Source organism: Sipha flava, unplaced genomic scaffold (assembly GCF_003268045.1).
Source record: "Sipha flava isolate LNK unplaced genomic scaffold, YSA_version1 76_pilon_pilon, whole genome shotgun sequence".
Lineage (NCBI taxonomy): Eukaryota > Metazoa > Arthropoda > Insecta > Hemiptera > Aphididae > Sipha > Sipha flava.
In genome coordinates this window covers 3,661,965-3,683,282 of record NW_020273616.1, presented here as the reverse complement: position 1 = coordinate 3,683,282, position 21,318 = coordinate 3,661,965, and the positions used below count along the sequence as shown (strand labels likewise).

General features: G+C 29.8%; 4 protein-coding genes across 7 annotated transcripts; 2 read left to right on the top strand and 2 right to left on the bottom strand.

Annotated features, from left to right (window-relative positions):
- Positions 1-990: 990 nt before the first annotated feature.
- On the top strand, positions 991-10,882 carry LOC112692804. Of its 2 annotated transcripts, none has more exons than XM_025567596.1 (3): positions 991-1,083; positions 3,697-3,874; positions 10,525-10,882. In XM_025567596.1, the coding sequence occupies exons 2-3, from the start codon at positions 3,742-3,744 to the stop codon at positions 10,839-10,841; spliced, it is 450 nt and encodes a 149-aa protein (XP_025423381.1). In that variant the 5' UTR covers positions 991-1,083; positions 3,697-3,741; the 3' UTR covers positions 10,842-10,882. The 2 variants fall into 2 exon arrangements, with proteins under 2 accessions (XP_025423381.1, XP_025423380.1); XM_025567595.1 differs by lacking the exon at positions 991-1,083 and adding an exon at positions 3,445-3,550.
- Positions 10,883-11,769: 887 nt separating this feature from the next.
- LOC112692803 (probable 28S ribosomal protein S16, mitochondrial) lies at positions 11,770-14,894 on the bottom strand. Its single transcript, XM_025567594.1, has 4 exons — positions 14,785-14,894; positions 14,053-14,201; positions 13,810-13,969; positions 11,770-11,988 (listed from the first exon to the last, which is right to left on the bottom strand). Exons 2-4 carry the CDS (start codon positions 14,188-14,190, stop codon positions 11,882-11,884), a joined length of 405 nt encoding a protein of 134 aa, XP_025423379.1. The 5' UTR covers positions 14,191-14,201; positions 14,785-14,894; the 3' UTR covers positions 11,770-11,881.
- Positions 14,895-14,988: 94 nt separating this feature from the next.
- LOC112692802 (mediator of RNA polymerase II transcription subunit 18) lies at positions 14,989-16,183 on the top strand. Its single transcript, XM_025567592.1, has 5 exons — positions 14,989-15,165; positions 15,250-15,445; positions 15,552-15,650; positions 15,708-15,877; positions 15,947-16,183. The coding sequence occupies exons 1-5, from the start codon at positions 15,151-15,153 to the stop codon at positions 16,139-16,141; spliced, it is 675 nt and encodes a 224-aa protein (XP_025423377.1). The 5' UTR covers positions 14,989-15,150; the 3' UTR covers positions 16,142-16,183.
- Positions 16,184-16,480: 297 nt separating this feature from the next.
- On the bottom strand, positions 16,481-20,334 carry LOC112692700 (protein PF14_0175-like). Of its 3 annotated transcripts, none has more exons than XM_025567443.1 (11): positions 20,059-20,333; positions 18,746-19,481; positions 18,503-18,649; positions 18,366-18,444; positions 17,987-18,162; positions 17,703-17,788; positions 17,240-17,330; positions 17,092-17,157; positions 16,949-17,026; positions 16,847-16,888; positions 16,481-16,710 (listed from the first exon to the last, which is right to left on the bottom strand). In XM_025567443.1, the coding sequence occupies exons 2-11, from the start codon at positions 19,475-19,477 to the stop codon at positions 16,648-16,650; spliced, it is 1,560 nt and encodes a 519-aa protein (XP_025423228.1). In that variant the 5' UTR covers positions 19,478-19,481; positions 20,059-20,333; the 3' UTR covers positions 16,481-16,647. The 3 variants fall into 3 exon arrangements, with proteins under 3 accessions (XP_025423228.1, XP_025423227.1, XP_025423229.1); XM_025567442.1 differs by having other exon boundaries at positions 20,116-20,333; XM_025567444.1 differs by lacking the exons at positions 16,481-16,710; positions 16,847-16,888 and having other exon boundaries at positions 16,949-17,038; positions 20,116-20,334.
- Positions 20,335-21,318: the final 984 nt, after the last annotated feature.

The following is a 21,318-nucleotide window of genomic DNA, read 5'->3' as shown; positions in this document are numbered from 1 at the left end:
GAATGAAAAATAATAAGAATTATAATAATAATATAACTCGCTCACTCAAATAAAATAAAATGAACAGGTAGCATTAATTTTTTATACATAGTAATTTTTTGTTTAAAATTGTTATTGTTTTACTAAGCGTTCTAAAACCGTCGATTACTATTTTCGGCTATTCGTAAAGAATGGGGTTAGAGTAATTTGAACGATTAAATGGAAAAAAATATCTGTTACAATATTACGATATCTTACAAATCAACGCGAACGGAGGCCGCTCGATACGGGTGCGCAATGTGAACTTATACCATGAACTACTTACCACTGATTCTGCAAACGACGGTACGACTAGGGGTGCCTTAACTGCCCCAATACGCGATCGAATTCATATATTCTTCGTGTGATTGTTTGTGCAGGTGAGTATTGATGCGAACAAACAAAACAACCGTGGCGGAGACGATATTGGATGCGCTAGAAAAATCCGGAACACTGTGCACAACTATTATACCTAATTACATTAAATTATAAGTTGTATCATCGTCATCTGACTTGTGCGCAACGGATCCGTCCGGATGGTCGTAGTTATGAATATCGCACGTGCGACGGGGCACAAAATCCGAACAACGACAAGGATATTTTATCATTGATCGGATCGGATTTTCGCGTCGAAAACAAGACGCGAATCATATCATATTCGAGCACGTGGCGTATATCGAAAAACACGAGGTTGTAGGTATGTATATAGCCGTCCGAACGCCGCTCTTTTTGCAGACCTTCAATGTTATTTTATTATTATGAAAACGACGCGTGACATTATAATATTTGTATGTTACATGTATAGATATTATCCGTTAGTTCGAAGGTTACTTCCGCGTAATATGGTGCATGTAATCGGCACGAAAAAGCGTTCGTCGCGAAGCACGTCAAACGGTCGTTTAATCGCAATTTTTTCCGACGCCAACTGCTCCGGAGAACTCAATGCATAATGAACACATATCAAGTTTAATCTGGCCAATGACCATTCGTGTATACTCGAGTAGCTTTCGGCCAGTGATCAGTGGAATGATTTTCGTTTGCGACCACTAGGAGTACCTTTTTTCAGTAAGTACATGTATGTAAAGTATAACGTATACATATAAACATATGCATAATATAGGTATATGATTATAATTATAATTTTTATATACATATTAGTAATGGGAATCAGATTCGGATTAAGGAATTTAAAATCTTACTAAAACTTACACAGCCTAACCGCCACTCTATTCTCTAACAGTTACTTCCTTTGTTTATCGAAAGTTAATATATCGTATAAACTGCAATCACGTCCAAAGCAACTGCAAATAAGAAATGTATGATACAAAAACACAAAATAATGACTTCATAAAAAATCATTATTGCTATTCAAGACAGTTATTGTTAATGAGAACCTAACCGATGGTCAAAGCGCTTACGTATATACGTTGTAGACGTCCAAATACTTGCGCTAACCAAATGCGATACGATTTTGACCTAAGACAATGGGCTATTATAAACATTAAAAACAGAAAAAATTACTATTAAAAACAGCAATTTACTTAGCAAACGAATATTGTGGAAGAAGTTTTCATTTTTATGTATTTTGGGCATAGTCTGCAACTTTGTAAATGAGCACTTATTTTTATTATTATTATAATAGACGTATAAGTGCAAATAGCGTTTGCGATTATAGGAGGGGGAGGGGAAACTTTAGCTTAAAAATGTATAGTTTTATATGTAATCAATAATTTTTTTGGGAGAAGCTTAATCTCTCAACCTCTCGATTTGCACCTATGTTTATCACATATGGAGTGTAAAATACGCATATTATTTAAGTATAAAAGCTACCCAATAATTATGGTTATGAGTATGATGAGTAATATAAATTAAAACAATCTACACTAAAAAACAATGATGGAATATGTAATTTTAAGAAACATAGAAGACTGAATGACATCGAATGTAGCACAGTAATGCAGAAGATATTAAACTTTGGAGAGGTGATAAGAATTACAAAAGCAAACCACGAGTTATCTCAGTGACAGTTGTCCCAGTCAATCACAAATAAAAAAATAAAAAAAACCTATCGAGAAATAAACGTATAGAAATAGACGTAATAGAAATATTTCACTACTATTATACAATTCACGTTTAGTATATTATACAGAGTCCGGCAAAAAGACTTCCCATATTTTAAAAGGCAATCACAAATAAATAAACAATTTGACAGAACAATTCTGTTAATTTTTTTAAATTAAATACTATTCCATTTTGCATTAAATAAAATAATTACTTAGTTTTAAACATTATATCCTTTAAATATTGTCCTTTATTATTTACACATTTACGAAGCCTTTCCCGGAAGTTTTCCATTGCTCGTAGAGTCATTTGTGGTTTAATGGCTGCCACTTCCTGAGTGATTGCCTGAGTGATGAGCGTAGACTTGGGCCTTTAAATTTCCTCAAAGAAAAAAATCACAAGTTGGTAAATCGGGGGACCTTGGGGGCCAGGTGATGTCTCTTTAAAAAAAGGGAAGATGTCCTGGAAACATCTCTCTCAAAATGGTTAGTGAACGCCGTGAAGTGTGTGCTGTGGCTCCATCTTGTTGAAACCAGATTTCTTCGTGGTTTCTAGTGAACTGAATTAAGTTTGTTCGGAGGCAGGTCTCAATCATGTGACAGTAATGATCCGCATTAACTGTAACTTTTTGCTCATTTTCTTCGAAAAAATACGAACCTAACATACCAAATTCAACAACAGCACACTAAACTGTTACAAAAGGGGTGTGAAGTAGTCGTTGATGGGGTTCTTGAGAGTTTTCTGTTGCCCAGAATCGGAAATTTTGTTTACAGTACCCGATAAATGGAAATGGGCCTCGTCAGACGAAATTAAAACAGCACCAACGGAAATGTTTTGAAGAATATCTTCGCAAACAGTTCTGCGAGTTTCAAAATCTCTCTCATTTAATTTTTGTGTGATGCTCACCGTGTATTATTTTGTTGAATCCGATCTTTTTTTGTGATAACCTATTCGGGCCTGTTGGCAATACAGGTGATATTTATTCAAATGTATAAAAATATGTCGATCGTTAGCAACAAAGAACTCGAATCGCGGTTTCCGGGACTCACGTTTCGAAATCGCCTCGTGTCCACGCACACATGTTGCAAAAACAATGCACGTCGCACGTTGTTATTATTATTATTACTGCTATCGTTACACAGTCACTGAAAAATAAAACATATTTAATAATATATATATATATATATATTTACATAAATAAAATATGCATTAGACACTTTCATCGCACACGCACACTTGCACACGGGTATATACATTATAAATATTTGCATTATATATCAAAATAATAAAAATTGGTACGGTGACGGCAGACGGGAAGGTAAACACAGAGTGGGCTTATTGTTTTGGAAATTCCAGCTGAAAAAAAAAAACACTCAGCCTAGACGTTTAAAAAGCGAACGCCGGCCGACGGGCCAAGCACAGTTTTTTCACGATGATATACAGAACGATCATACTTTACGTCGCCGTCCAGGTGCGCATCGAGTCACACATTTAATAAATACACCACATATTCGTACTTAAACGTCCAACCGTGTTCCGTTGCATTTTCTAATTTCCTATGTTTACAACGGTAATGTTTTGTTCTGATAAATAATATGTTTCCGCTGTATGTTGCAGTCGGTCGTCGTCGCGTCGCCGACCGCCAGCCAACACAGCGAATTGATGATCGGAACGTTTCACCACCCGACGCAGGCATCTAAAGCTCGTGGCATACCGGAAATGGGTAAACTTCCCAAGACGTCGGCCTCATCGAAAAAGCTTCCGGCCGGAGGAACCGTCAAATTCACTACTACTGGTAATTAGTGTTTTAATCACAGTCCGAAAGCGATCGGCGGTTTGAATAATTATATACTTGTATATATTAACTATCATACCACGAATACGTAGGTACATGAGTAGGAACTAATACGTACAATATCAGAGTAAATCTCCGTTAAATTATGATTTCAACTACATAAAAAAAAAAAAACAGTTCTTCTTATAGCGTCTAATATGTAATCATAACATAAAAAAATGATATAATTCATTTCTAATTATTTTAAAAAAGTCATCCATTGGTAAGAGACATTTTGAGAATGATTTTATAATAATAAACTATTCATAAGTATAGCCCATGTACGGCTCATTACCAGTGTCGTACGAATCAATTATTGTGTTCGGGACATAACTTCAAAATGCGTCATAATGTATTTATTGCTTAAAAATATTATAATTATTAGATATGGTTTTCAGCGATTGCTTCAATTAATATTTACAACAGGACATTAAAGTTTTTGTAAATAAAATATACAACATTTACCGTTGTCGTTTTTAACATAAAATGCAAATGTTTCATTTTCGCTTCCTCCTAGGATGTAGGGATATAATCCCGAGATGTAGGCACCTCTTTTTCACCCTTGTTACGGCTTTGTTCATTACTCTAAACTGTTTTAATTTATAATTTATATCTATAGTCAAAAATTATTCCTATCTTGCGGTACGTCTTCTACCGATAGGTGAAAATAAGGGGAGTCAAGAAGAGGATAAAAATCTGTATATTTATTTTAGAAGTTTAAAGTTCTAAAATCTGTAATAAAATATTAAATTAAATTTCCTCCAAACCCGTAGTAATTTGAACGAAACCAATATATAATTTAGTAGCGGAATATATATATATATACGTATATAGTGTTTGTTAATATTTTATGAATTATCCAATGATATCCGTTGTCACTTTGTATGTCTGAATAATACGTTTAGTGGACACTATATTCTTATGAAATTCTGCAGGGTGTAATGCACTGATATCCACGTTTCTGTTCTAATTATTGTATTGTTGCGTATGGTAAACGTTTATTACATTTTTGCGGTATTACAATGCTCTTAGCATATGTTTTGCACAAACAATATTAAACGAATAAAACGTTAAAAAATTAATTTACCACAGATTTCAAGAATTTCAACTACAGCCGTCTTCATCGTGTTAATTTTATACTGCTATTCATCGTATGTATTATAATACGTGCGCGCAAGCCAATATCGTCTGACCTGTTTCAGACTTAATCTGAACGGGCGATAAGACGCTTTTGCCTGGCGTGTTATAAGGTTTCGTGATAAATCCTATATTTAAAATCACTAATTTATTTAGCAACATATAATTTTATGTACCGCCACGGAGGCGAGGAGAAATAATTACGATGGCATAAAAGTAATGCACTGAACCGACGTATTTTTCGTAACGAACCGACGATTGAGTCGGTTTATCTCATACATTTCGTGTAATTACAATAATTATATCATACCATTTGATACATTTGGTACATGCCCAAATGTTGCCCATCATTACCTAATGATCAATGTTACAGCTATAGTCGGATGCACAGTTTTGTGCGAACTGTACAGTACACCAATTAAAAATTATACATGCGCGTTGTGTGCTCTCGCAAAATCTGCTGCTGACACTGTTGAATTATATCTGATCGGGGATAGGGTTTTCGGTTTTTTCTCAGCGGTCCCGTATACGTTCATTCCTGAAATTCCACACGTGTACTGCAATGCGACTAAGCCCTTTTCGATATAAGTTCCAACATAGTTAATAACGATTTGCGTTTATTAATTTTTACACGGTAATTAGAAATAATCGATCAACTTATATGTGTATACGCATCTTATAGTATTATAATATAGTTTAAACAATCCAATTTTGCACCATCGCAAAACAAAAACTACTTTAAGGGTTGAGCGATAGTTGCAACGGTCGTTACTTAGAACAATTGGCCGAAGGCGCGCATATGAACGGGATGATATTTTCAAGTTAATTTTAAGTTTAATTTTTTTTTTTCTATTTTCTATTATAATTATAATTTGTATTTAGTTTTCTGCTCTATTCTCGATCGATGATGCATGTTTTCTTAATCTGACCCTGAAAGAAGCAAAATCATTCTGATCATTCTGTACATTTCTGTATACAAAAACCTGAATGTCGAGCTAGTAAATGTTTATAATTATGTAAAGAGCAGGCCGAGTACACACCCAAATGTTAATCATGTGTAATACGACATAATATTTTGAATATGTAAACGATTAAGCAATGTATCAGCGATTATTGTCAATCGTAATGATATGGTTCAACTTCGTGAAAATTTCGAGAGTTCAGTTTCGACAACGAGCAACGCGTTACGCTCAATTTTTTCACTTCATATTTAGAACGTATATTCTGCGCACAATCGCGTACAATTAACACATAACGAAACAAGTGGAACTGAGTATTCGAGAGATTCGGACATTTTCGTTGGATTTTATTTCGGGGATTTAAAGAGGAAACCTGTACAAGAATATTGCAATCGTACATGTAAACGAATATTTCACGCATGTAATAGTAGAAGCCGAGAGCATAATGATGATGACGACTTCCCGATAACCTTTCCGTCTAAATTATCTGAATTTCAACAGTCAATCGTAAAACTGTCCGCTGCGCACAAAAATTATACCATCCGAAAACATAAAATATTATTATTATAATACGATATGTATTATCCAATGGGATAATATTATTTCATACACGTGTATGCTTGGTGATATCCATAATAATATTATTAACATAGTTATGGTATTATTAACACTATAGTCCACTTAACCATATAATGACTTAACACAGGTCACAACTTTAGTCACAACTCGTATTTGTTGTTTATCAAAATATTACGCGTATATACCTATATTAGGATAATAATTAGTTATGCAGAATAGTATAGTAATTCGAAATCTGATTAATTTAATCGATATCGATGTGACTAAATTATCAAAAGTATTTCGATATCGATATCGAAAATTGATGTCATAATTTATATTTTCTGTAATATGAAAACATTAAAAAAAAAAAAATACGTAATAAATTAAGAAAAAAAAAATTAATACATTTTGTATTTAGTATTGTATTGTTCTTAATTTTATAAATTATATTATCCAGTGGCAGATTTAACTTATTTTATAGCTATAGACATTACAAATTTGCCGCTCCAACTATTAAATATAATAGTAAGTACCTACTTTAATCCATTTTAATTTTTAAGCAATTATTTTCTCGCTTTTAATTATTTAGCCTATTTTAAAAAATTTTCGATGGACGTCCCTCAAATTTTCATGAAAACGTACAATGATAATTTTATGAACCACCATTATTAAAACCATTGTTTAAACGGTTAAGTAAACATTACATTATTTTTCGTAAACATAAAATAAGACATTTCTTGTTTATGTGATTTATGTGTTTTAACGAAACACTATACATTTTGCCACTCTAGACAGCCGCCTACCAGACACGCAAATATGTGTTTATTTTAGGGAGGGTGATTAAACTTCTTCAAAATTATCGGGGCTTAAATAATATGCAAGAAAGTAATATATCCCGTTTATCATAATTCGTAGTTACTATAATCCGGTTAATTTCTTTTATACCTCTTTAAGTTACGTTCTTGCCGCTTACTCTGCCTATTCGGAAATTCGCCTCTGATTTTATCGATTTATCGTTTTTCCATATCGATATCATATATTTTTCGATATCGGGATACAACATCGATATAAATGATCCGATATCGATAATTGAAAATATATCCTTGTGTAACACTAATAATAATATTATATGTACATATTTTATCGGTAAAAGCTGGATGAATATAAACGATCATAACTTTTTTCCAAATAATAGATTGAAAATATATCAACATTTATTAATATTGATATAATTACCTATACAGTTAATATAATTATTCAAGTTTTCATGTTTCACCCGGTTAAACCGTGTACCACGGTGTGAGTCCCTCGATTGATTCTTGCCGCACCTATTTCAAGTTATTGCACACAGTGATACGGAAGTTTGTATTATTATAAAAAAAACCTCAACTAGCTCTAACTTAAAATAAAATAAAGTTCCGGTTATACTTACCATCATGGACACACGTACGACAAATATACGATGCACACATATTCGTAAAGTTGTTATATTGTAAAAAACGGTTTGACCACGTACCTTCAGTGTCAGAAAAAAAATACAACTTTAAAAGTAGCACTTAATTAATATACATTAAATTTATATAATATAATTATATATATATATATAATTATATAATATTATATATAATTATATATATATATTTATAAAAGAATTATTAATTATTCAAAATAATAAATATTTATATTTATTTATATTCATAAATTAAGTTTATGACGACTAAAAAAAAAAAAGTTTTCAGTAAACGTCCAGTTTTTCAAATTAAAAAATTAAATTATAAACATTTTACAAAATTAAAAAAGTTGGCAACCCTAACCTACACATATTATTTGTACGTTCGCACCTGGTCCGGGCGCTTTGTGCCGGAATAACGATTACAGATCAAATTTTATTTATAATACAGATTTTTACACATTACGTGATCATTAACCTTTTTTTTTTTCGTACGCGAGCAAATTGTTTACCGCACCTATGAACGTGATGACGTTCTCCTTTCGCATGGCTCTAAAAGTAATACGGTTCATACTTATTATCATTAATATTCTTTTAATAGTCAGAACAATAGCGCACTGGCTTGGCGCGCCTGGCGGTCCGTTTTTGTTTTTTTCTTCTTGTAGGACCGAAATTAAAATTTCGCGTTGTACCTAACGCGCTACTTTATTAAGAACTCCAGAATACGGATTTGTAGAAGAAAAATGGAAAAATCGCATCGCAATATCATAACAAATAAATAACAATGGACTAAACAAACTTTTTACGGAACTTTTTCCGCCTTATAAATGATATTATATGCACGACAGACAAAATATACAGTAGATTATGATTTTTTTTATGTTAAATTGGATATGATTTTCAAAAGATGTTTTTAAGAAATTATTCGCTCATTAATAATAATAATTTATTGAATACCATATATTATGGATTTTTAGTAGGAAACATGTTCATCTTATCCAACCTTTCTCTATTTCTTTCTCGCTCAATGACTTTGTACTGAAACGCGTAATCGGTGTCGAAGACCTATAGGGTTCTACCTTATTCCTAATCTTACTTTTGATCACTAACCTTACCTAACCATTGATAGAACTCTAAAAGTACTACTATAAAACCGAATTCTAAACTTTTTACATCCATCTCGCGTCTCCGTTCCTTAAGTCCCTTCTATTTTTCTTTGGTTGGCTCCATTTTAAAATACGGTACAGTCTTGTACTTTTGTGATAATAACAATTAGCTGAGAACCAACTTCGTATTGAGCGAATTCAAAACCGACTAATTTCTTAAACCGCTTTAATCTCATCATGACTACTCTTCTGCAAACTCATCCTTAAATGTAATCCTACTCTTACCTATCATCATCTTGATATGGATCTTCATTTTATCTCCTCTCTTCTACAATATCTCTTATTTTTTCTTTCATCTCTTATAGTGTTCATATCTATACAACTAGAGACTATTCTACATAATACATCTCTTCTCATCGTATGTAATACAACTATAACCATCCTAAACTCGGAATGATTAGTCTCCTTAACACATTCTAACTTTTTATATTTATTTACGATATCATTAAATTACTTTATTTTATTATCTCAGTTGGTTATACTCGCCATATCCAATATGTCAATTTATCCTTTTATATGTAGGAAATGCCATTTATTATTAACTATCTGTATCATAGGGGTGCGTACGTGGTGAAAAAAATAAAAATATATTTCGTTGGAGTAAAAATTAAACTAAATATTCTAAATTTTCGTACAAAAAATCATCATGATAATATAACAGCTGCAATCGACTACCAAAATACAAATCAAAAATAATCAAAGCTATTTAAGCAAAATATACGAGGTTCAAGGAAAACATAATCATTGGGATTGATATACTAAAATATTTAAATAAAACATTCAAGTTATGTTTATTTAATTACTTAAACATTATAATTTATTTAACATAACTATATCATATAATAATTATTGTTCAAACAATATGTAAAATATCATCAAACTTTGTATAAATTGGCATTTATAAAATAAATAAAGTAACACAATACTCATAAGACATGATTAAATTGTATCGATCAGTTTCAAAATGAAGTACTGTAGTGAAATTGATGTGAATAATGAATTCTAACTTTTTTTCCAAATCGAATGTGACTAATGAGTGGCCCCTTTCCTAAAAAAAACTGTTCAAAATAATATGCATAATTTATTGTAAATTATTTTATATCTCAATAATCGAACATCATTTCTTACTTGTAGGTATCATATTTTATTATTGCATCTGCAGAGGTACAAATTGTAAATTGGATGTAAAAAATAAAAATAATTCTTTCGGGAAATTCGATTTTTAATTTCGTTCTTTCCTAGACGACATTTAATAATAAAATCAGTTTATCAAAAAACGTTACTAAAATTACTACCTAAAATGTTATATCATATGACTTACACAACGAATTGTTTTAGGAAATAATCGCTCATTACGCAACAGTCATATTTCCGCCAAAGACGGGTATCAACTGTCTAAGCCACATTCAAACCATATTCGCTTGGAAGATTTGCACCAGAAATCACGGCCGCAGATATCGAACGACGAAAGGGCTGAGAAGGTTAACTCAGACTTGGAGAAAATGATACAGTTCATGACAGTGCTGGGCCAAGTCGACCGGTATTTGTCGGCCAGAGCCAAGTCATTTATTAGCACGCTTGGCCGAGCAATGGACAACAGTCTTGACGATCGTCAATTTTACAACGATAAAGAAATGTCGTCTTACGATTATTGAATATTTATTATTTTAATTATATTTTGCATGTTCTATATTTATTTATTTATTATTTTATTCATTTTATTATTTAATATGAATTGAAAACCACAACACTTGTTTTGTTCTTCTTAAAAAACTACACTAGGTATTTCTTTTTTTCGATGATGACGTACATATATTAAGTGTCTATACAATATGTTATACAGAAGACTCAATAATTCGAAATTCAGGTGACCGAAATGAATATTCCATTTAAGGATAACTTCGAATTATAGTGAGAAAGAAACAATTTTAATTGAAGAACGTTCAACATTTTTATTACAATACATATGTATATTTATTGTTTAATTTAATTTATCATTTATACCAGATAAATTAAGTAAATACTACATGCATATTAATTATTTATATGAATATTTAAATTAATTTGGCATGCAAAAATCTTTTATTTTTGCTTTTACTGTCATAGTCAACTTTTTTTTTATCATAAAGCGACAAACCATAATCACTTACTTGATTATGACAACTGTCTGTTTACTGCTAAAGCTTTGGTAAAGATGATCAATAAATTATTCAACTAGAGTCAACAGCTATTTGAAAAATGAAATTTATTTGAGCTTAAATTATATTAATAAATTCAAATTATAAAGGTTTTGGCTATTAATATTTAAAAATATGGAATATTTACTACCACCTCCGGTTTTATTATTTTTGATTTATCAGGTTTAATATATAAATTTTCTTCAAATTAAGTTTTCACAAAGGATCATTTAGTTTGATTTTAGGCAATTTTAAAATTATTGAGAGTCTACTATACTCGTTATTTGTTAGTGCTTGTAAAAAAATGACAACAAGGTTTTCAAAGTAATACATTTAACCTGTAAGCTAAATATTTAAAGAAAAAAAATTATAAATTTTGAAAAAATCCCATTAAAACAACAATACATATGTACAGAATTCTATTTTATTTTTACATTTAATGCATTTTGTTACCAAATGCTACAGTCAAGCATCATGGTAATTCAAAAATCTAAAAAAATACATAACAATTATAAAACTTAATTGGTCACTGTTTCGCTAGGTTGGGTTTCAGTTTTATTTTGTTGCCTATTCCTCCAAGCTGTCATGTAGGTACGAGGATGCATAGGTAGAAATCCAGATAAACCTGAAAATAAAATGTTCTACATTATTATGAACAAAATTAATAACTTAAACAATTTGGTTGTAATACTTTTCAGATTATACCAAATTATTTTTGAAATTTGAATATTATAACACTTTTATCAAGGAATTTTAAATAATATAAACACTTTAAAATACTTTACGTCATATAATATGAGAAGGAAAAAATATTTATTTTGAAAAAAATACAGCTCTTTTATCAAAATTATGTAATGACATAAATATTTTGAGTTGCATTACCATTTAAAGAATATTCATATAACTTAATTTAGGCTAAATAATATTTAACACATTATAAGCATTTATTATTCATGCTTGAAAAGCACACAGAATATACTCGTTTTAATTAATATGTTATAAAAATAAAACAATTATGATATAATTAAAGTGGTTTTCCTTCTTTTTAAAATCGGATTTATAATTTGTAGTCGATAAAACCAGTTTAAACTAAGGAACAAATTTACATAAATTATGTTATTATTTAGTTTTTTTAAATTGCTTTAGTACAATGGTATGCCTAGAATTTTTTTTTTTTTTGGAGGGGGGAGGATTAATTTTTGAACGTTATTATAAATTTCTTTGTGATTTATAAAATGGTCAGTCAGACAAGTCAATATAATATAATAATACAATTATAATATACAAGTATAATCAAAAATATGGTATGAATATATATAGTTATTTTATAAAGGAAGTTGATAGTAGTACACTACTCCAATTATTTTGTTTTTTATTTTATTGTTATGGGGCATTTCAATGACATATAAGCTTGTCAAGTTAGACAAAATTATCTTCTAATATTATTTTATATTTTTCATTTGAATTCTTACTGATAGAAATTAAACTTTGGATTATCATGTTTCTACAGATTAAAAACCTTTGAAATCAAAAATCCAGATGTTCTTGATTTGAGTGACCAACTTGATTATTTCAAAATAAAAGCAATATGCGCATAACAATTTAGTCAATTATTGATGAATAAATTTATATTTCACTGTGACTGTGTAATATAATAGAATATATGTTTATTTTATAAATAAAATAAAGTAAAAAAAATTAAGATAGTAAATTTGAGGGTAATTTAAACCTTCAAAACCATGCCTCTGCTTTAATAGATTATCATTTTTAAAGCTGACAACCGATATGATGACATTTATAAAATACTAAAAAGCAAACATCAGTTATTGACTCGAATTTTGGAGAAAATATTTGATAGTCAAATTACATATAAATAAAACTGTTTGGAATCCAAATCATTAAATAGAGTCTAATTTTAAGTGTTTGGTTCATGTTAAACACAAGTAGTAAAAACTGAACTAGTTTCATATGAAAAGTTGAACCCAAACAAACATTTTGAATTACAAATTTAATTTGAACTCAATTTAAATAGAAATTAAATAATTGCATGTACATATATAATTTTTATAAAATATGAATAACATATTAATTTAATCGATAATACTTATTCATTAAATTTGTACATTGTATATTGAATTTTGTTAGAAATTCAAATTAGAAATTAAATAATTGCATGTACATATATAATTTTTATAAAATATGAATAACATATTAATTTAATCGATAATACTTATTCATTAAATTTGTACATTGTATATTGAATTTTGTTGTTATTGATAACCTACCACATATATTTACTAACTTTTAGCATAACTCTTTTCCTACTAACAATATTCAAATGTATAATTGACTAACATCCAACCATTCATAATTAAACATACAAAAGTGTACACATTATAATGATCAAATGAATCATATTGTATAAAAAATAGACTATTGCACAAACCTAATAGCTCAGCAACTGGATTAGATAGGCGAGCCTTTTTTGCCATCCAATACTTAATCCTTTCCAAATTTAAGCTAACCAGTTTTTCTCCATTGTGGTTTTCCATAGGGTCATAAGTCCCAAGTTGTTCAATCGGATGTGCTTTACAATCACGCCTTTGCTAAAAAAAAAAAAGTTAAAAAAATATCCATAGATTTTAAAGAAAACTTTTGAATGTATCTATACACATTTGTATATACTTACAAGTACAACTACGATGTGGTAAAAAGGTCTATTTGCACATCCATATCTGGCTAAACGTATAGATTTTTTAGCTTTTTCATAATCATCACCTCCCCCACTGGACGGCATTAGCTTCTTTAATATTCTGTACGCTCTCATTGTTCATATAACTATAATAAAATTAATATTAAAAATCAATAATAAAATATTAACAGAGACGTTCAAATTCAGATGGTAAAAAAAAAAAAAAAATATGAACATGTTTTTAATGATGACCCCAATAATATACGGACATCATTTTAATTGATAATGAACATTTGATTCTACATTAATTTTTCTATATTTTTCACTCTTATTCAAAGGCGGTCCAGTTGTATGGTATGGAAAACATTAATTTCTAGGCGATTTTTACTTAATAGTTTGTGCTTCTTTATCAATGCCTTTGATTCTATTATCTTACAGTGTAAGCAATTCTCAAGGAAGGTACACGAACACGTCTAAACACAAAATATTAATAACTTGTGTTCAATGAGAATGGGTAGGATTGTAGACGGGTAGTCAACAGTCTGATCTTCGAGTGCAACACCATCAGATCGCTACTGCTCGTGTTCAATAGAAATCAAAAGGGAAAACTGAACGCGGATCAAAAAATATTACATCCTGTCCGTCATACTTAGAAAGCCGCACGTTCAAACACAATATCGATAATCGTAGGCAAATTACAATTTAATAATAAATTATGACCATACTCACATTTCACCAACGCAATGACAAATCCACTGTTAAGTATTTATCGAAAACAATAGTGTTTCAAAAGTTAAATGTCGTACGGTTCCGTCTCCTGTGCCGAAGACAATAATTTTTCTTTCGAAGAAACCGATAACCTAAAAAATGGATAAGAAAATCTTGTTATCATTTAATTTGATTTCCGAGCTTTTATCAATGTTTTATAGTGCACCGCGCCGGGAGATTTGTTTTTTTCCTAGTAAAATTGTAAATAAAAACAAACCGTAATACAATGCACTGCTTTACGGTCGACAAAAGTTATTCGAGCAACGTCGTTAACATCTTCAAACAACTTCGATTTTAGAACAAGGATTCGTAAGGAAAGCGCGTAACATGGAAGCCTTGAAGGTGAGTTATCCTCTGTGCCGTGTTCGTGACGGACAATAGTGGACGTTGTTTTTCAAAAAAAAAATATAATTGTTGTCGTTTCAGGAAGCGCCCATACCGGCGATGGACAGCTTGGCCTCGGCTATGAAGAATAACATTGTTCCGAACCAGGAGTATCTGTTACAAGGCAGCGTCCTAGATTCGGCTGTCGAGGTACTGTTGCACAGGCTACGAGGTCTATGCGACAATGTCGATTCCGGCCCGGAGACTTTTCACGATCATGAAATGTGTTTCAGCATAAGTAATTGCTAACCTCTAACGATCTAACAACCTGGCCATGCCAGGGGCTCATTATGGTTTTCAGTTGTTCTTGATAATTCATTGTAATTTAACATTTTCTCTTTTAGGAAACGTTACCCCGCAACCTCTTACGTTAAGAGTTAGGAGAGCAATAGATTATTTAGACATGCCATATCAGCTGCGTTATATAGGACAACCTGAACTTGGTAGAACTCTTTACAAATTGTAAGTGAATTGTAATTGTTTGATCATTCCATTTTCAGGTGACAAGTCCAGACCTACTATCCTACGAAATAGTATCGATGTAGCCACAACACCGACGATTGTCGATTTCCTCACCGAAATGGGATTCCGTATGGATTTCGAGTATATTTTACGTGGTTACATGTTCCGTAAAGGTAGAATGAAGATCACTGTGTCCAAAATTTTTAAGGTTGGTCGCATCAGTTTTATGTTTATTTAGTTAATTAATATTAAAACTTTTTTTTTGTCTTGGCTTCAGATGATGGTGGTTGGAAAACCAGCACCTGAAAGTGTTGATCCAATATCTCAATCTTATCTAGTGGAATTGAGTGTTCTGGCACCCAGTAATCAAGATGCAATAGCTGAAGACATGCGTATATTTGCCGAGCAATTGAAACCACTTGTACACTTGGAAAAAGTCGATTACAAACGATTAACACAACCACCAATGTAAAATCTTTATAAATAATACATTTTTTTATCTAAACTCGTTTAATGTTGTATATATTTTTTATACTCAATTCCGTAAATTTGAATACACTACCATTTTTCGTTTTAATTTATTATATCTGGATAAAACAACTTATTAAACAAATTTTCTTTGTATGGATTTTTTCACATTCCTTATGGTAAATGAATATAAGCAAAGCAATTTATGTTTTTGTATACCATACATTTAAGTGTTGTAAACAAGAAAATATGAAAAAAAAATAAATAAAATAACTAGTCCTTTATTTAAATAAAAAAGATACAATATTTATTATATAATGTTTATACATTAGACTTTAAAAATTAACGTGATTTTTTTTTTAAAAAATAGTGTTTATTAGAACTACAATAAATCACCACAGTAAAAAGATAATAATAAGTAAATTAACCTATAATGTATAAAAATATGATTTAAATTTTTTTAAATGTGCCATAAATATTATGCATCATAATCACACCTAAGTTAATCGACTAAGGTCTTATATTTTCTTTCCCTTTAAATGACATGGTAAATCTTTTTGATACTGGCAAACCCTGTTGAAATATATAAATGTAAGTATACGACTACATAATATTTAATAATAAAAGAGATGGTAATTTATAAATATACGGTTATATACAAAATAAAATATTTTAAGAAATAATTTGAATAAAAACACTGTTAACTTACACTCATTTTCGGTTTTGGTATCTTCCCAATTTTACTTTCAGACTAAAATCATATAATACCATATTATAACATGAATAATACAGAAAATACATTTATTCTTACTTTGGATTTATTTAATTTGAAGAACTGTAAAGCTTCATTCCTATTTACATTAGCGCCCTCAAACAAAACAATTGTAGTCTAAAATATAAACTATGTTATTAATAAATATAGTACATGCAATATTTATTTTTCTCTACACTTACATTGGAACGTTTATTAGTTGAATTGATCAAACGCGAATTATTTAACAAGGATAATTTTTTTTCATTCTTGATGTTTAAAACAGTCAAACAAAATATGTCAGAATAAAAAATAAAAAACCAGAAAAAAATCCAATAAAATCTAACTTACAGTTTTTGAAATTTTTCCAATACATTTGGTAACATTAAGTGGGGTACTTGGACTTTCGATGGAACTGGCTATTGATCGACGAATTGAAGGACTGTAATTAAAAAATAAAACTGATTAATCAACAACGCTAAATATTTAACAAATACAAATATATAGATTAAATATATTTATACTTAGTACTATTATATTAAAATGGTTCGAAAGACTTAAAATTAAATCAATTTATCTTACATAAATTAAAGTACTATAGTAAATTTTAAATAAACCGTAGATTTAATTTTCATTGTTTAACTATTTATAAAATATAACTCCTTTAAGCTTTATTATACAAACCCATCTCTACCCATCAAATAAATTGATTCCAAATAACTATTTAAAAAAAAATAAAATAAAAAAAAAAATATGATTCAAATATATAACACAAAATTTATATATATAAAATTTTTATCATAGAATTAGTTACCTTGATTTAATAGAAGACTCAAACGATGTAGGTGTTTTACATGGAACTATGTCCAAAGTAGGAGTAGAAGCAGCCACGGGTTTTAACTATAGCAAAACATGAAATACATTAGTACATAATTAACTATACAGTAAATAATTTTAACTTGAATTAAATGTTGTAATAATTAACAATGATATATGATATGCAATTAAATTTTATGTAATTGACGATAACGAGAAAAATACCATAATATTAAATGATATTTAAAAATAAATAAACTAGTCTTGTGCAACTTAATATACTTTTTTGGAGTTATCATCAGACTCTGGAACTATTTTTTTGATTTCTACGTCCTCATAATTTTGCACCATTTGTTGAAGAGGAACATTGGCTATAAATGGACCTTTAGCTTGTACTCTTTTATTTTGCATAGATTTTAAGACAGTCTGACATCCATTAGATTGATTTTCAACCATTCCTTAAATAACAATAGAATAATATACAATCAATCTGTAGTCTAATCAAAAATATTAATTTGCACATTTATTTGAATCTAAATATATATTTATTAATATGAATAATTATTCTTCGAATAATACTTGCCAATTGACAGTTAAATTTATAATTTTCATTTATTAAATTACAAAAAAAAATTAATATCTTTATCAATAAAAGAATTACCAATGCGATTAAGAGCTTTTAATTTAACATCAACTTGATCATCAGTATTAGTTGTTTCATCGACTGCTACAGATTTGTCCTAAATATAATACAAGTTAAAAACAAAAAAATAAAATAAAAAAATTACATGATCTTACAGAATGAACTTCTAAATCACTATCACTGAAATTATCTACTATCCATTCTGGTTTTAGAGAATTTAAATCAAATGAATTCAGTTCATTGGTAGCAATTTCAGAACTACTATTTGATTTATTGTTCACATTATTAGCATTAACATCATCCTAAACAATTTTAGAAAAATTACTCTTAGCACAACAAAAATATATTTTTAAATATTCAATTTTACAATAAAATTAAGATTTATTTTTATTACTTACACACAAATTTTTACTGCCGGAAAAACTAAAACTATCAGAATAGCTATGAATAAATCCTCTGTTAAATTCATTTTCAGTTCTATTCAAACTAGATTCTACATTACGTTGTGGAGTACAAAATAATGACCTCCGTGAATATTCAACTTCATATTTTTGTTTACCCTTTTCAATAAGCATACTGATACGTTGTCGTGTTTGCTCTCTAATGAGTTTTTTTTCTTCTTCATTACAGACTGAATTTTTTTCTAAATCTTTATCATTAGAATCTTCAGTTAAAACTAATACATTATTTTCAACTTGGGTTTCTATTTGGTTTACTTCTTCATGTACTGGGACATTTTCTATTGACTGAATACAACCTTCTTTTTTAAGACATGTGGTTACATTATCTTTTAATTGGCTTTCATTAATTTGATCTTTATTCTTATCTATACAATTTTTCTCTAAGATTTTGGCAACACCATTAATATCAGTTAAGGATACACTTCTTTTCATCTGTTTAAATGTTAATTCAAATAATGGACTTAATATGTTACCACATGGTGGATCTCTCTTTGATGGTGTTTGACATGGAACTAAATCAAAAGGATCCATTGTTGCTGCTTTCAACTCCAATATATCAAATGGGTTATTTGCACAATTTTCTTCATACGTTTTATTTTTCACAATTTCAGGTGTACGCCACTCAATAAGTGAAATATCAACTAATTCATTACTTTTAAATGAGTCCATGGTCCTAGAAATAAGTTAAATTATTAGTTATGATTTTCATTATAAAAAAAATTCTATATTAACATACATTTTTATGCCAATACTGTACAAAGTTATGAGTTATGAAATAAATTTAAATATTAATAAAAAATATTACAGAGTGTACTTGGTACTCGAAAGCAATAATGTAACAACTATAAAATGTATAATATGTCTATTTTGTACTGACATAGTACCTACTAATTATATTATTTGACGAATAACTTATATTTTTAGGGCAGGCAATCTCAATAGTTGTGTTACAAAAAATATTCATCGAAACAAACTTAGAAAGTAGTATAATTTTGCACAGACCACAAATTATATATTACATTAAAATATGTTTAGGTGACACGGAGTACACGTTTTCATATTATTTTAGAGTACGTATGTCGGTCATACTAACCGTTGAAAATGGCAAGAGAACGTAGTCATCGAAATCGTGAAACAATGAATGTTACTGGCAAAAACAATATGATTATGTTAAGACGCAAAGGTCAGTGAGGAGGGATGATGAGTGTCACACGGACATTACTATTACATATACTATTTACATAACTTACAAATCTAATTCGTTGCAATAATGTTGGTTCGTCTGAATGACAAAACCGTATACGAACCTCGACGACACGCCAATTGGAAATTATTCGACGGAATACGGAACGCGTTTCACGGTGTTGTACTGATCCGTTGCACGACGAAAAGACAGAACAGAAGAATATAATAGTAGTAATTGAGTAGTACACAAGAAGAATAAGATGGTAATTAAACGATTATTAACGAGCAAAACGAAGACAAAAAAAAAAAAAAAAAAGCAAAATTTAAATTTAAATTTAAGATAAATAATAACGTATTTACCAGGTGTTTGGCGATTATAGCATAGAACGAGTACAGAGCGACGAACGTTTGTTGTCTGCCGTTCAAGATAACGCACCGCTATCCATAGACATAACATAATATTACATTTGTACTGTGCCGCGATCTGTTCGTCGATCTTTGATAGTTCGGTTACGCTATCGATCACAATGTGTTGCGGGCACTGCGGCTAATAAGGGGCGCACGTCTATTGACGACGATCGTTTGTGTTGCCACGCGAACTATTTACAAACGGTTTGAGCAATGTTATTACTAGGGTTCGGGACTTCATACATTTGCATATTGTTCAATAACGATTGAAGAACAGTCTAAGGAAGATATAAATTTGTTTTAAGTCATAACTGAAATACAAACATTTGATTAGCATGTTTTCGCATATTTCACCGTTTTCTGAACAAAACGCATATTTTTTACAAATTTCGGCGCAATTAAATTGTTATTTATAGCGCGTTTACGCAGTTTTCGTTTGATTTTAAGTGAATTTATTTTAAAGATTAACATTAATTTATTTTTTTACTTTCATGCATCGGTCAATATACGTAATCGTAGAACGAGTCGAGACAGAGCAACAAGGCAAATACCTTGTTTCTACGTTTACTATCGTTTATCATAAATCGTTTAAAGAATGTAAAAGAAAAATAAGTATTCAGTTAGTTTTTTACACTGTAGGAAAAGATGAAGAAAATGAAATCGAACATACATAGTAATATAATGTATATAGTGTTATTGTTATCAAAAAATACTAATTAAAAATAATGTCAAAATTTAAATTAATAAATCAAAAATTTTAACTGTCATTAAAAAAATATTCAGTTGCATATTTCGGTTATTTTAATTGCATATTTATATGCGTATTCCCTAAAAAATGTTTGTACAATAAGTCCCGAACCCTAGATATTGCCCATCGTTACGTCTAAGGCTCGTGGAAAACAAATGTTCCGCAGAAC